General features: G+C 36.7%; 1 protein-coding gene across 12 annotated transcripts in view; it reads right to left on the bottom strand.

The window, feature by feature from the left end:
* The window catches only part of HYCC2 (hyccin PI4KA lipid kinase complex subunit 2), a 73236-nt gene that overhangs the window by 6804 nt on the left and 55092 nt on the right, over positions 1–11340 (bottom strand). For 11 of the 12 annotated variants that reach the window (XM_059168440.1, XM_059168439.1, XM_059168448.1 and 8 more), the window contains 3 exons: positions 7286–7373; positions 3940–4099; positions 3020–3187 (listed from right to left, as the gene is read on the bottom strand). In XM_059168440.1, the coding sequence (XP_059024423.1) occupies positions 3020–3187; positions 3940–4099; positions 7286–7373 (416 nt within the window). The remainder of the gene's footprint in view (positions 1–3019; positions 3188–3939; positions 4100–7285; positions 7374–11340) is intronic. The other variant, XM_059168449.1, reaches the window with a different exon arrangement.

Below are 11340 nucleotides of genomic sequence, written 5' to 3'. Positions count from 1 at the left end.
TGCCCAAGAAAAGATATTTACTGGTTCACAAATGGCATGAGTAATAGAAAACTGGAGTGAACAGAAATGTATCATCAGATATATTATCTCCACATACTGAGGAAAGGCGACTGAGAGACTTAGTGCTAGCGTCTAAATCTTGCCTCATGCAGGTCTGGTGCCCAAGCAGTATGGCCATAGAAGAGATGATAGTAACATAAAAGCCAACATGCAAAAGAACCTACTGATATTTATACACTCAGTAATGTTGTTTCACTACAGCGGAATACTGACTATACTTTAATCACAGGCATTGTCCTCAGTTTAGCAATAATTTTAAAATCCTAAAAGTCACAATTAAAACGTTACTCGACCATCAGGATAAGGGTAGGTGATAGGCTTATAGCTTCCCCTTCAATTTCAACATTTACAAATAAATTTTAATTGTAAACTGATTTAAAACTATCATACTAGAAAATTCTTTTAAAAGGCCAAATATTAATGTCAATACAAAAGCTCCAGCTGACTTCAGAATCACTAAAACTTTTCATAGGTTTTAGTAATTTCCTTCCATTTAAAAAACCTCAAGGAATAAAAAGGCAATTATGTCTTACAACTTTTTTTTCCTTTCTAATTTTCTCCCTGGGTGATACTACTACTCATGATCTATAGGGAAGATAACAAAAAAGGATCTTTAATGAACTTAGTTTCATTCTTTCTTTTTAAAGATTTATTTATTTGAAAGAGAAAGTGTGTGAGTGGAGGGAGAGGCAAAAGGAGAGAGAGAGAGATAAGCGGACTCTCCACGAAATGGGAAGCCTGATATAGAGCTCGTTCTCAGGACCTTGAGATCATGACCTGAGCCAAAATTAAGAGCCAGGTGCTCAACCAACTGAGCCACCGTGCACCCCTGTAGTGAACTTTTCTTTCAGTTAGCCTTTCCTTATAAATTTAGCTCCTATTAATATTGATTTAATGATACAATTAATCCAGATTAAAAGTAAAAGTATTTTTGAGAAATTTTAAACACACTGAAAGAAACTACTCCTTCTTCCTTGTGGTGATACCCCACCCTCACAAACTGAAATTTTTATGAGTGATAGGAGATATTAAAATATGGTATTTTAATATTAAATTTGATATTTTACTTTTTATTTTTTTAAGGATTTTATTAAGTGATCTCTACACCCAATGTGGGGCTTGAACTCACAACCCCAAGATCAAGAGTTGCATGGCTCTACCAATGAGTCAGTCGGGCACCCCTTAATAGGATATTTTATTTATTTATTTATTTTTTAAAGATTTTATTTATTTAACAGAGAGAGATCACAAGTAGGCAGAGAGAGAGGAGGAAGCAGGCTCCCTGCTGAGCAAAGAACCCGATAAGGGGCTTGATCCCAAGACCCTGGGATCATGACCTGAGCTGAAGGCAGAGGCTTTAACCCACTGAGCCACCCAGGTGCCCCTTAATAGGATATTTTAAAAGAACTATTATTTTGGTTCCTTTTTCAAACTATTTAACTTTTGATGAATTGGAAGAAATGTTTCAACCTAATCCCACACTCTAGAATTTTATCAAATCTTAATTATCATAACATAGTACTACATTTAGCACAAATAATCCAACATTCTAATAATGGTAGTGGATATAGCAAGAGGCTCATTTAGTCACCAGGAATGTTGAGAAACAGGCTTTTGTTCAATTTAGGCCAACTCTGGGTTTGGCATTTATTCATATACTTATTTTTATGCCTTCTGACTACCTCAGAGAAAGACAGAAAATGAAAAGGGAGGGTTACATCTTTCACAGGATCTTGTAAAACAGCATCAACTCCTTTGCGTCCCTAGATCATGCACATGCAACACTGTTAAATGAAGTTAAGGTCAATGTGGGCAATGGGCAAGGGAACAGAAGGTAGATTTAGATTCTTACTGAGCATGCTCAAATTTCCAATGCACCAAAGAGTAAGATACTTCCTTAAGGTGGAAGGTAACTGCTTCATGTATGTTTGGTCTTATGTAAAAATATATAACCTATTTTTAAACTATTGGCTATATTTTATTAATTAGTATGAAGTTTCTATAGTAGCAATACATTAAATAATGAAAAACCATTAGGCCACAGTTCGCTCTTTCACAAAGTCAACTCCTATGGGCATCACATGTAAAACAGCAAATAAATAGTTTTCTGTTGGAGAGAAGTATTCTTTTACAGATAGTGGTGGTGATGGTGGTGGTGGTAGTGGTAGTGATTTGGGGATAAAAAAAAAATTCTCATTTTGAGATACCTACATTGTAGAAACAAGGATCTAGTAGGATACCTGAACTCTAATATATTTCAACTCTGTTTGAGAGCTATAGAAAACAATCATTATTTACAATAAATGACAAAATGTAGTGTGGACCAGTATAGTATATTTATAGAGGGAAGAAGCTAGTAGTTCGTTAATCAGACCCAAGTAACTTGACCTACAGATTATAAAAAGTGATAAATATTGGTTTACTCTGTCAAAGAAGTAACTTCTTGTTAACTGACCAACTTGGAATTAGAGATAAATCGGCCAGCTCCACTTTAATCCAATTTCTCAAAGATAATGTATTTATGTTTTAAAACTTTCTTCATGTATTTTTAAGGAATAAATTATTATATAATTGAAATCAATTTATATTGACTAAAGGCTCATGTCCATTGGGTGCATTTTTCCTTTCCTAATGTTAGAATAAACATGCTCAGTAATGAAAAAATCCCAAGCATTTGCAGACCTTTTGGAGACAGGCCTCTGCCTTGTTAGTAGCCATGCCAAGCTGCTCTTTGATTACACAGAATGCAGACTCTAGGCCAGCACAAATGGTAACTAAAGATCGTACTTGACCTGGCGCTAGGCATATGGGGAGGTGTGCTTTGCAAGGAGGAGCTAATACACCCTAGGATAGAGGAAACACACACTAGAATGAAAAGATGTTCTGCTTGGGGATAGAGAGCCAGGATCCTTCTCCAGCAACTGCCTCACTGACTTCTGCCTCCTCATCTCTGTCCTACCCTCTGTTGTGGCTGCTGCTGAGTTGGGCTCCGGTGAGCCGTGCTCAGGGGTCCTGCGCACCAGCACCTCCCCCTCTTGAACACGTTTGATCCCTAGGTCAGTGGAGCCGTGTTGGATCGGGGAGCCAGGAATACTCGAGTCAGCCTCGTTTGAGAAGTCAAAGCCATCTGGGATTCAACATATAAAATTTTAGTGCTTTTGTGCTGCTCTATTCTTTTCTGAGCATTTTGACCCAGGCAGATAAGAGAATGTATATATGGATATGATAAAAACACAAACACTATTTATATAGTTACATGTGTGTGCCCAGCATGCACACACATAAGGCGGCAGATGAACAATGTGAGGTTCGCAAATGAATAGCACAGGAAAATAGGGATCATTAAAGTGGCAATTAATAGATCTTAGGCAAGACAGCTTGACTATTCAAGTACCATATGCCTATGAAATACTGCTGGATTCAGCACCTCCAAAAAAAGGAAAAACAAAGATAAAGATCGAAAATACAATAATCAACTCTTTTATAGATAGCTTGTATTTCACTATTGGTTTGGTCAGTTATATGATTTTTTCCAACAGTGCTCATACATGCACCTTTTTCCCATTACGATAAAGGCTTAAAGAAATTTCTTCCCTATTCTTATTCCTAGTTCAAAAAAAGACAAAAATTAACTTGATCTTATTTTTTGTTTTAACATTCCCAGAGCAGTCTAAATAACATCTTTCTACTTTATAAAAAAAAAAAAGTATCTGTATCAAAATAAATGCAGGCATTTAAACACATTTCTAGCACTATATTTAAAAATTAAATTTTACTTTAATTATACAGAGTACTAAAAATCATGTGTTAACTTGGTTTATAAAAACAGTGATAAATTTGCTAGAATCCATGAACGGGCCATAGGAATTGTCTACTCACCTTCTCTCCTCCATCTATGACGACGGATTGAAGCTGTCGTAATCGCAGTCCGAGAAATCCTCGGCACTGTTGGAGTGACTTCCACTTTAAGTACCTTCTGGCCTTCTTGTGAAGAATCAGGAGCATCAAATGGTAATGAGTTCTTCATGGCATTGGCAACCTAAAATATAATATAAAGTCTATACATATTTACACCAAATACATAATTTATGCTTATTTTACACTTCACGTTTCCATGATTTTTTTTGAGTATGTATATAAAATGGTACTGTAAAATATAAAAGTACACAATGTGTTAGAAAAGTAGGTACCTCCATTGTTCCTTTGTTTTTGTTTTTTACTGGGGGAGATGGGCAGAGAGAGAGAGAATCTTAAGCAGGTTCCATGCCCAGCACGTGAGCCAGACACAGGGCTCAATCTCAACCCTGATGTCCTGAGCCAAAATCAGGAATTGGACATTTAATCAAGAGAGCTTAATCAAGGGGCGCCTGGGTGGCTCAGTGGGTTAAAGCCTCTGCCTTCGGCTCAGGTCATGATCCCAGGGTCCTGGGATCGAGCCCCCGCATTGGGCTCTCTGCTCTGCAGGGAGCCTGCTTCCTCCTCTCTCTGCTTGCCTCTCTGCCTACTTGTGATCTCTGTATGCCAAATAAATAGATAAAATCTTTAAAAAAAAAGTAAAAAAAGAGAGACAGCTTAATCAAGTGAGCCACCCACACACCCTGTTCTGTATTCCTTCAGGCAGGCTTTTAAGATGAGAATTTACTTTTAAAATTTGGAGTCACATACCCCACAGATTCCTTAAACTTGTTCACTTTCAAAGACAGAAGGCATTCTGGGGTGCCTGGGTGGCTTATGGGTTAAAGCCTCTGCCTCTGGCTCAGGTCATGATCCCAGGGTCCTGGGATCGAGCCCCACACTGGGCTTTCTGCTCAGCAGGGAGCCTGCTTCCTCCTCTCTCCTGCCTGCCTCTCTGCCTACTTGTAATTTCTGTCTGTCAAGTAAATAAACAAAATCTTCAAAGAGAAAAGGCATTCCAAAGAAAGAAAAATTATCTAACATCTGAACCCTGCTAAAGAAAATTTAGACGTTTCTGATTCTTCAAATGAAAAATAACATGCAAAATTTTATTAATCTTAAAACGAAATTAGCCTTCTTTCCACTCCTTTGTTTCCAAAAGGAGAAATTTTCCCTGAACATGTCTGGGATTTTGCTTTCTGCTCCCTCCACAAAAAAGGGAAAATATCTGGCTGGAAAGTAACTATCATTGACTGATGCATGTTTCTTAATTGGGTAGTATTAATCTAGTAAAGATCTTGAGCTGAAGAACTTTCTCCTTTCCTCTCCACTTGGAAAGGACAAGTAAAATGCAGCAACCTGGACAAGTGTGCCAGCTCTGCCAACTCAAACTTCTCCAGAGGGCTGTTCCAACATACAGACCAAGAGGTGGGGAGGTAAGTCTTTCAATTTAGCTTTCATCAGGAATAAAGATGAAGCCTGTTTCTCTACGTGCCAACTATTTTAGCTGTTATCACCTGCGCTAGATTTTAAGAAAGGAGTGTTGTTTAACAAATTATTATAAATGCTACCTCAATAAATTAATAGTTAAAGTATAAAAAACAATAAAAAGAAAATGGCTTTAAAACTTGTACTCCTGGGGACACCTGGGTGGCACAGTCAGTTAAGCCACTGCCTTTGGCTCAGGTCATGATCCCAGGGTCCTGGAATTGAGTCTTGCCATCAGGCTCCTTGCTCACTGGGGAGCCTGCTTCTCTCTCTGCCTCTGCCTGCCACTCTGCCTGCTTGTGCTCTCTTTCTGACAAATAAATAAATAAAATCTTTAAAACAAAACAAAAAAAACCCTTGTACTCTTGGGGCACCTGGGTGACATACTTGGTTGGGTGCCCAACTCTTGGTTTCAGCTCAGGTCACAATCTCATGGCTCTGCGCTCAGCACAGAGTGTGCCTGAAAATCCATCACCCTCTCCCTCTGACCCTCCTGCTTGTGCTCCCTCTGAAATAAGTGAATAAATCTTTTAAAAAAGTGTAAACTAATATAATTGCAATTAAAATCTAGAAATAAACTTGATTAAAAAATTGTACTCTTAAAAGTTTACAAATGAAAAAACATAAATATTCTTAAAATACCATTGTACTACTATAAAAACCTTAGAAAATAAAAAACTTACAAAGAAAAACCATCCAGAGTTGAACCACCAAGATAACCGTAAGCCTTTGTATGTTGCTTCTGTCTTGTCCAGATTAAAAAATAGTTGTAAACTGCTTGACCACTTAACATAAGCTAGCATTTCTCTTTAGTACAAAATTTTTGAATATAGAATTTCATCAAGTAAACATAATCATTCTCTGCTGTGAAACACCTTCTGTTTCGATTCCTCTGCAATTAGAAATAACACTAATGTTGTGCTTATAATACATTTTAAAAAATTCAAAGTAGTTTTCTGGGATGTGTTGCTAGACATGAGGTGGCAGATTAAAGAAAAAAAAACACATTACTGAAATGCTTCTGCAAAGGAATGTTCAGAGTTGTGTTATACTGCTACTGGTAATAGACAGATTTTTTTTAGAAATATATTTATTTTGTGGAAGAGTACAAAATCTTTTTATTTAGAACAAAATATTAATTGGCTTTCTTGTCATGCCTATTGAGAATCTTTTTCTCAGTTTTTGCAATTCATATTAATTTTGTTTTTAAAAAATCTGGAGGTTTAGGGCACCTGGGTGGCTCAGTGGATTAGGCTTCTGCCTTTTGTTCAGGTCATTTCAGGGTCCTGGGATCCAGCCCCGCATGGAGCTCTCTGCTCAGCAGGGAGCCTCCTTCCCTCTCTCCCTGCCTCTGCCTACTTGTGATCTCTCTGTCAAATAAACAAATAAATAATCTTTTAAAAAAAAGAACAAAATAAATTAAAAAACTGGAGGTCTAAAAAAAAAAACCCAAACTGGAGGTTTTGAATTTAGATGCTGATTTGATAAAAAAAAAGAATCCAACCCTTTTTTGGTGACCTGTCCTATCACTTAAGCTTAGAAAATCCTTCCATCTTTAGAAATTTGAGTAAATGCTTCTAACCTTTTCCTCCTTCTTTTCTTAAAGGATTTTAAAACATTTAATTCTTTAATTTATCTGAACTTTATTTTTATTTTTATATGTGGTAGTAGAGCATCTAAGTCAATTTTGTTTTATCTCCAACAGTTAACCAATTGTTATGGAATAAACCTTTCTCCCTCAATGATTTAGATTGCCTCATATGTTATATACTGAATATTTTCACTCACTAGTGCCGCTTTCAGGCACAGGTATGTTTAATAAAGAATAAATACAATAACTTACCAACAGTGGTTGAGAAAAGAGTTCTAGCTGAGCTCTATAAATGATGTCATCAAGGACTTCTTGGCCAAGGTCCCACTGCCCATTATACCTGTGGAGAAGCCAACTGTTTATTACCTTTAGCAAATTCTAATATTTAACAATAACGTTTTCATTGTTTCAAGTCCTACTATTTTGGTTCTAAAATGAGATTTTCACATTAAGTTTTGCATTATTTCATTTCTAAACTATCCCACTTTTGTTAAGGGCACCCTGGGTGGCTCTGTCGGGTAATAGCTCAACTCTTGATCTCAGGGTCATGAGTTCAAGCCCCAGCTGGGCTCCATATTGAGTGTGGAGCATACTTAAAAACAACAAACAAACAAACAAACAAAAAAACGGCACACACAAAAACAACAGAGGGAAGATTTCAAATACTAATGTTTAAAATTGTTTACAAATGTCTCTTCACAAACTAGTTTTTATCATGTGTTGATATTTAGGGTAATCTACTTAAATGCATTCATGGAAACTTGTTATAAACTATGTAGATGAACTATGTAGAAATGTTATGAACTATGTAGAAAGACAGTTTTCCAGAAAGAAAGCCTGACCAATTTCCAGACTCCAATTTATTGACTAGTTGTATTTTGGCTACTTTTAAAAGTACTAAAAGGAATATGAACAATTATACACCAACAGACTGGACAACGTAGAAGAAGGATAAATTCCTAGAAACATACCACCTAGCAGGATTGAATCATGAAGAAACAGAATATCTGAATGGACCAATTACTGGTAAGGAAACTGAAGCACTGACCAAAAACCTACCAACAAACACAAGTCCAGAAGACTAGAAGGCTTTACAGGTGAATTCTATCAACATTTAAAGAAGAATCGGTACCAATTCTTCTCAAACTCTTCCAAACAATAGAAGAGGAGGGAACACTTCCACATTCATTTTTCAAGGTCAGCATTATCCTGATACCAAACCAGACAAGAACACTACAAGAAAATAAATATAGGCCAATATCCCTGGTGAACACAGATGCAAAATCCTCAACAAAATATAAGCAAATCAAATTCCACAATACTTTAAAAAGATTATACACGATGATCAAGTGGGATTTACCCTTGGGTGGCAAGTATGGTTCAAAATCTGCAATTCAATCAATATGATATACCATTTTAAAATTCAGGGGCGCCTGGGTGGCTCAGTGGTTTGGGCTGCTGCCTTCGGCTCGGGTCATGATCTCAGGGTCCTGGGATCGAGCCCCGCATCGGGCTCTCTGCTCCGCAGGAAGCCTGCTTCTCTCTCTCTCTCTCTCTCTCTCTCTCTCTCTGCCTGCCTCTCTGCCTACTTGTGATCTCTGTCTGTCAAATAAATAAATAAAATCTTTAAAAATAAAATAAAATAAAATAAAATTTTAAAATGAAGGATAAAAGGCATATATCTCAACAGATGAAAAAAACATTTTTGACAAAATTCAACATCTATTCATGATAAAAACTCAGTGAAGTGGGTGTAGAGGGGACATATCCTGACATAACAAAAGTCATATATGACAAGCCCACAGCTAATATCATACTCAGTGGTGAAAACCTGAAAGGTTCTCTAAGATCAGGAACAAGATAAGGATGCCTACTCTCCCACTTCTAAAAATTCAACATAGTACTAGAAATTCTAGCCAGAGCAAATTAGGCCAAAGGGGCGAGGGGAAAGCACCAAAATCAGAATAGAAAAGAGTAAAACTATGGGGCACCTGGGTGGCTCAGTGGGTTAATCCTCTGCCATCGGCTCAGGTCATGATCCCAGGGGCCTGGGATCGAGTCCCGCATTGGGCTCTCTGCTCAGCAGGGAGCCTGCTTCTCCTCATCTCTCTCTCTGTCTGTCTCTCTGCCTATTTGTAATCTCTCTCTCTGTCAAATAAATAAATAAAATCTTTAAAAAAAAAAAAAAGAAAAGAAAAGAGTAAAACTGTCTCTATTTGCAGATAATATGATATTTACAGGACCTTAACAATGTCACGAAAAAACGATTAGAACTAATACATACAGTAAAGTTGCAGAACAGAAAAATCAATACACAAAAAATCTGTGGCATTTCTATACACTAATAGTAAACTATTAGAAAGAGAAATTAAGAAAAAAATTCCATTCACAATTGCATTAAAATAACACCTAGGAATAAATTTCAACATGAAGATGAAAGATCATGTACTGTACAACTGAAGTTTTCATAAAGACACTGATGAAAGAAATAGGAAAACACACAAATAAATGGAAAGAGATTGTGTACTCATGGACGGGAAGAAATAATAACGTTAAAATGTCCATACTACCCAAAGCAATATACAGATTCACAATAATCCCCATCAAAATTCCAATGGTATTTTTCCCAGAAATAGAAATAATCTTAAAATTTGTATGGAACCACATAAGACCCTGAATAACGAAAATAAACTTGAGAAAAAAGAACACAGTTGGAGGCATCACGTTTCCTGATCTCAACTATATTACAAAGCTATAGTATCAAAATAGTATAGGGCTGACATATAAAACACAGGTAGATCAGATGGAACAGAAGCCAAGAAATAAACCCACACATACATGGTCAGTGAATTTACAACAAACGAGCCAAGATTATACAAGCAGGAAAGGAGAGTCTCTTCAATAAATGGTATTGGGAAACTGAACAGCTACATATAAAAGAATGAAACTGGACCCCTATTTTGTATCACACACAAAAATCAACCTAACATGGATTAAAAACCTAAATGTGAGACCTGAAACCATAAAACTCTAAGAAGAAACAAAGGCAGTCATTTCTCAGATACCAGCCTTAGCAACACTCTCCTGTGACTCTCCTCAGGCAAGAGAAACAAAAGCAAAAATAAACTACTGGGACTACACCAAAATAAAAAAGCTTTTGTACAGAAAAGGAAAACACCAACAAAACAAAAAAGGCAATCTACTAATGGAGAAGTATTTGTAATGATATATCCAATAATGGGTCAATATCCAAAATATATAAAGAACTTGTAGTACTTAACACTTAAAAAAATATTCTGATTAAAAAATGGGCAGAGGACCCAAATAGACATTTTCCAAAGAGCACATACAGATGACTAACAAGTACATGAAAGTGTAATTGACATTACTAATCATCAGGAAAATGCAAAGCAAAACCACAACGAGATATTATCTCATACCTGTAAGAATGGCTTTTATCAAAAAGACAAGAAATAAGTGATGCCGAAGATGTGGAAAGAGGAAATCCTGTGCACTACTGGTGAAAATGTAAAGTGGTATAGACAGTATGGCGAACAGTATACAGGTCCCTCAAAAAATTAAAAATTAAATTACCGTATGATCTAGCAATTCCACTTCTGGTATACATCCAAAGGAAACAAAATCACTAACTCTAAAAGATCTGCAGTCCATTCACTGCAGCATTATTTACAGTAACCAAGACATGGAAACAACAAGTGTTCACTGACAGATGAATGGATAAAGAAAATAAATTGTGTACAAGCACACATGAGTATTATTTAGCCATAAAAAAGAAAGAAATCCTGCCATTTGCAACAACACAGACAGATTTCGAGGGCATTATGCTAAGTATAGTAGGTCAAACAGAAAGACAAATACTATCAGAGCTCACTTATATGTGAAATCTGAAAGAAAAAAAACCCAAAATCACAGATACAGAAAACAGACTGGTGGCTGCCAGAGGTGGGGGTGGGGGTGGTATAAAGAGTGAAAGTGGTGAAAAGGTACAAACTTCTAGTTGTAAAATAAATCAGTCTGGGGATGTAATATACGGTATGGTAACTAGAGTTAACCATACTGTACTGTGTATTTGAAGTTGCTAAGAGAGTAGATCTTAAAAAGTTCTCAGTGGCTCAGTAGGTTAAGCATCTGCCTTCAGCTCAGGTGATGGTCTCAGGGTCCTGGGATCAAGTCCTGCATCAAGCTCCTTGCTCAACGGGGAGCCTGCTTCTCCCCTGCTTGTGCTCTCTCTCTGACAAATGAATTTTTTTAAAAAAATCTTAAAAAGCTCTCATCACAAGAAAAAA

Source organism: Mustela lutreola, chromosome 3 (genome assembly GCF_030435805.1).
Source record: "Mustela lutreola isolate mMusLut2 chromosome 3, mMusLut2.pri, whole genome shotgun sequence".
Classification (NCBI taxonomy): domain Eukaryota; kingdom Metazoa; phylum Chordata; class Mammalia; order Carnivora; family Mustelidae; genus Mustela; species Mustela lutreola.
The sequence above is the reverse complement of the archived record's forward strand: the minus strand, read 5'-3'. Positions and strand labels throughout refer to the sequence as shown.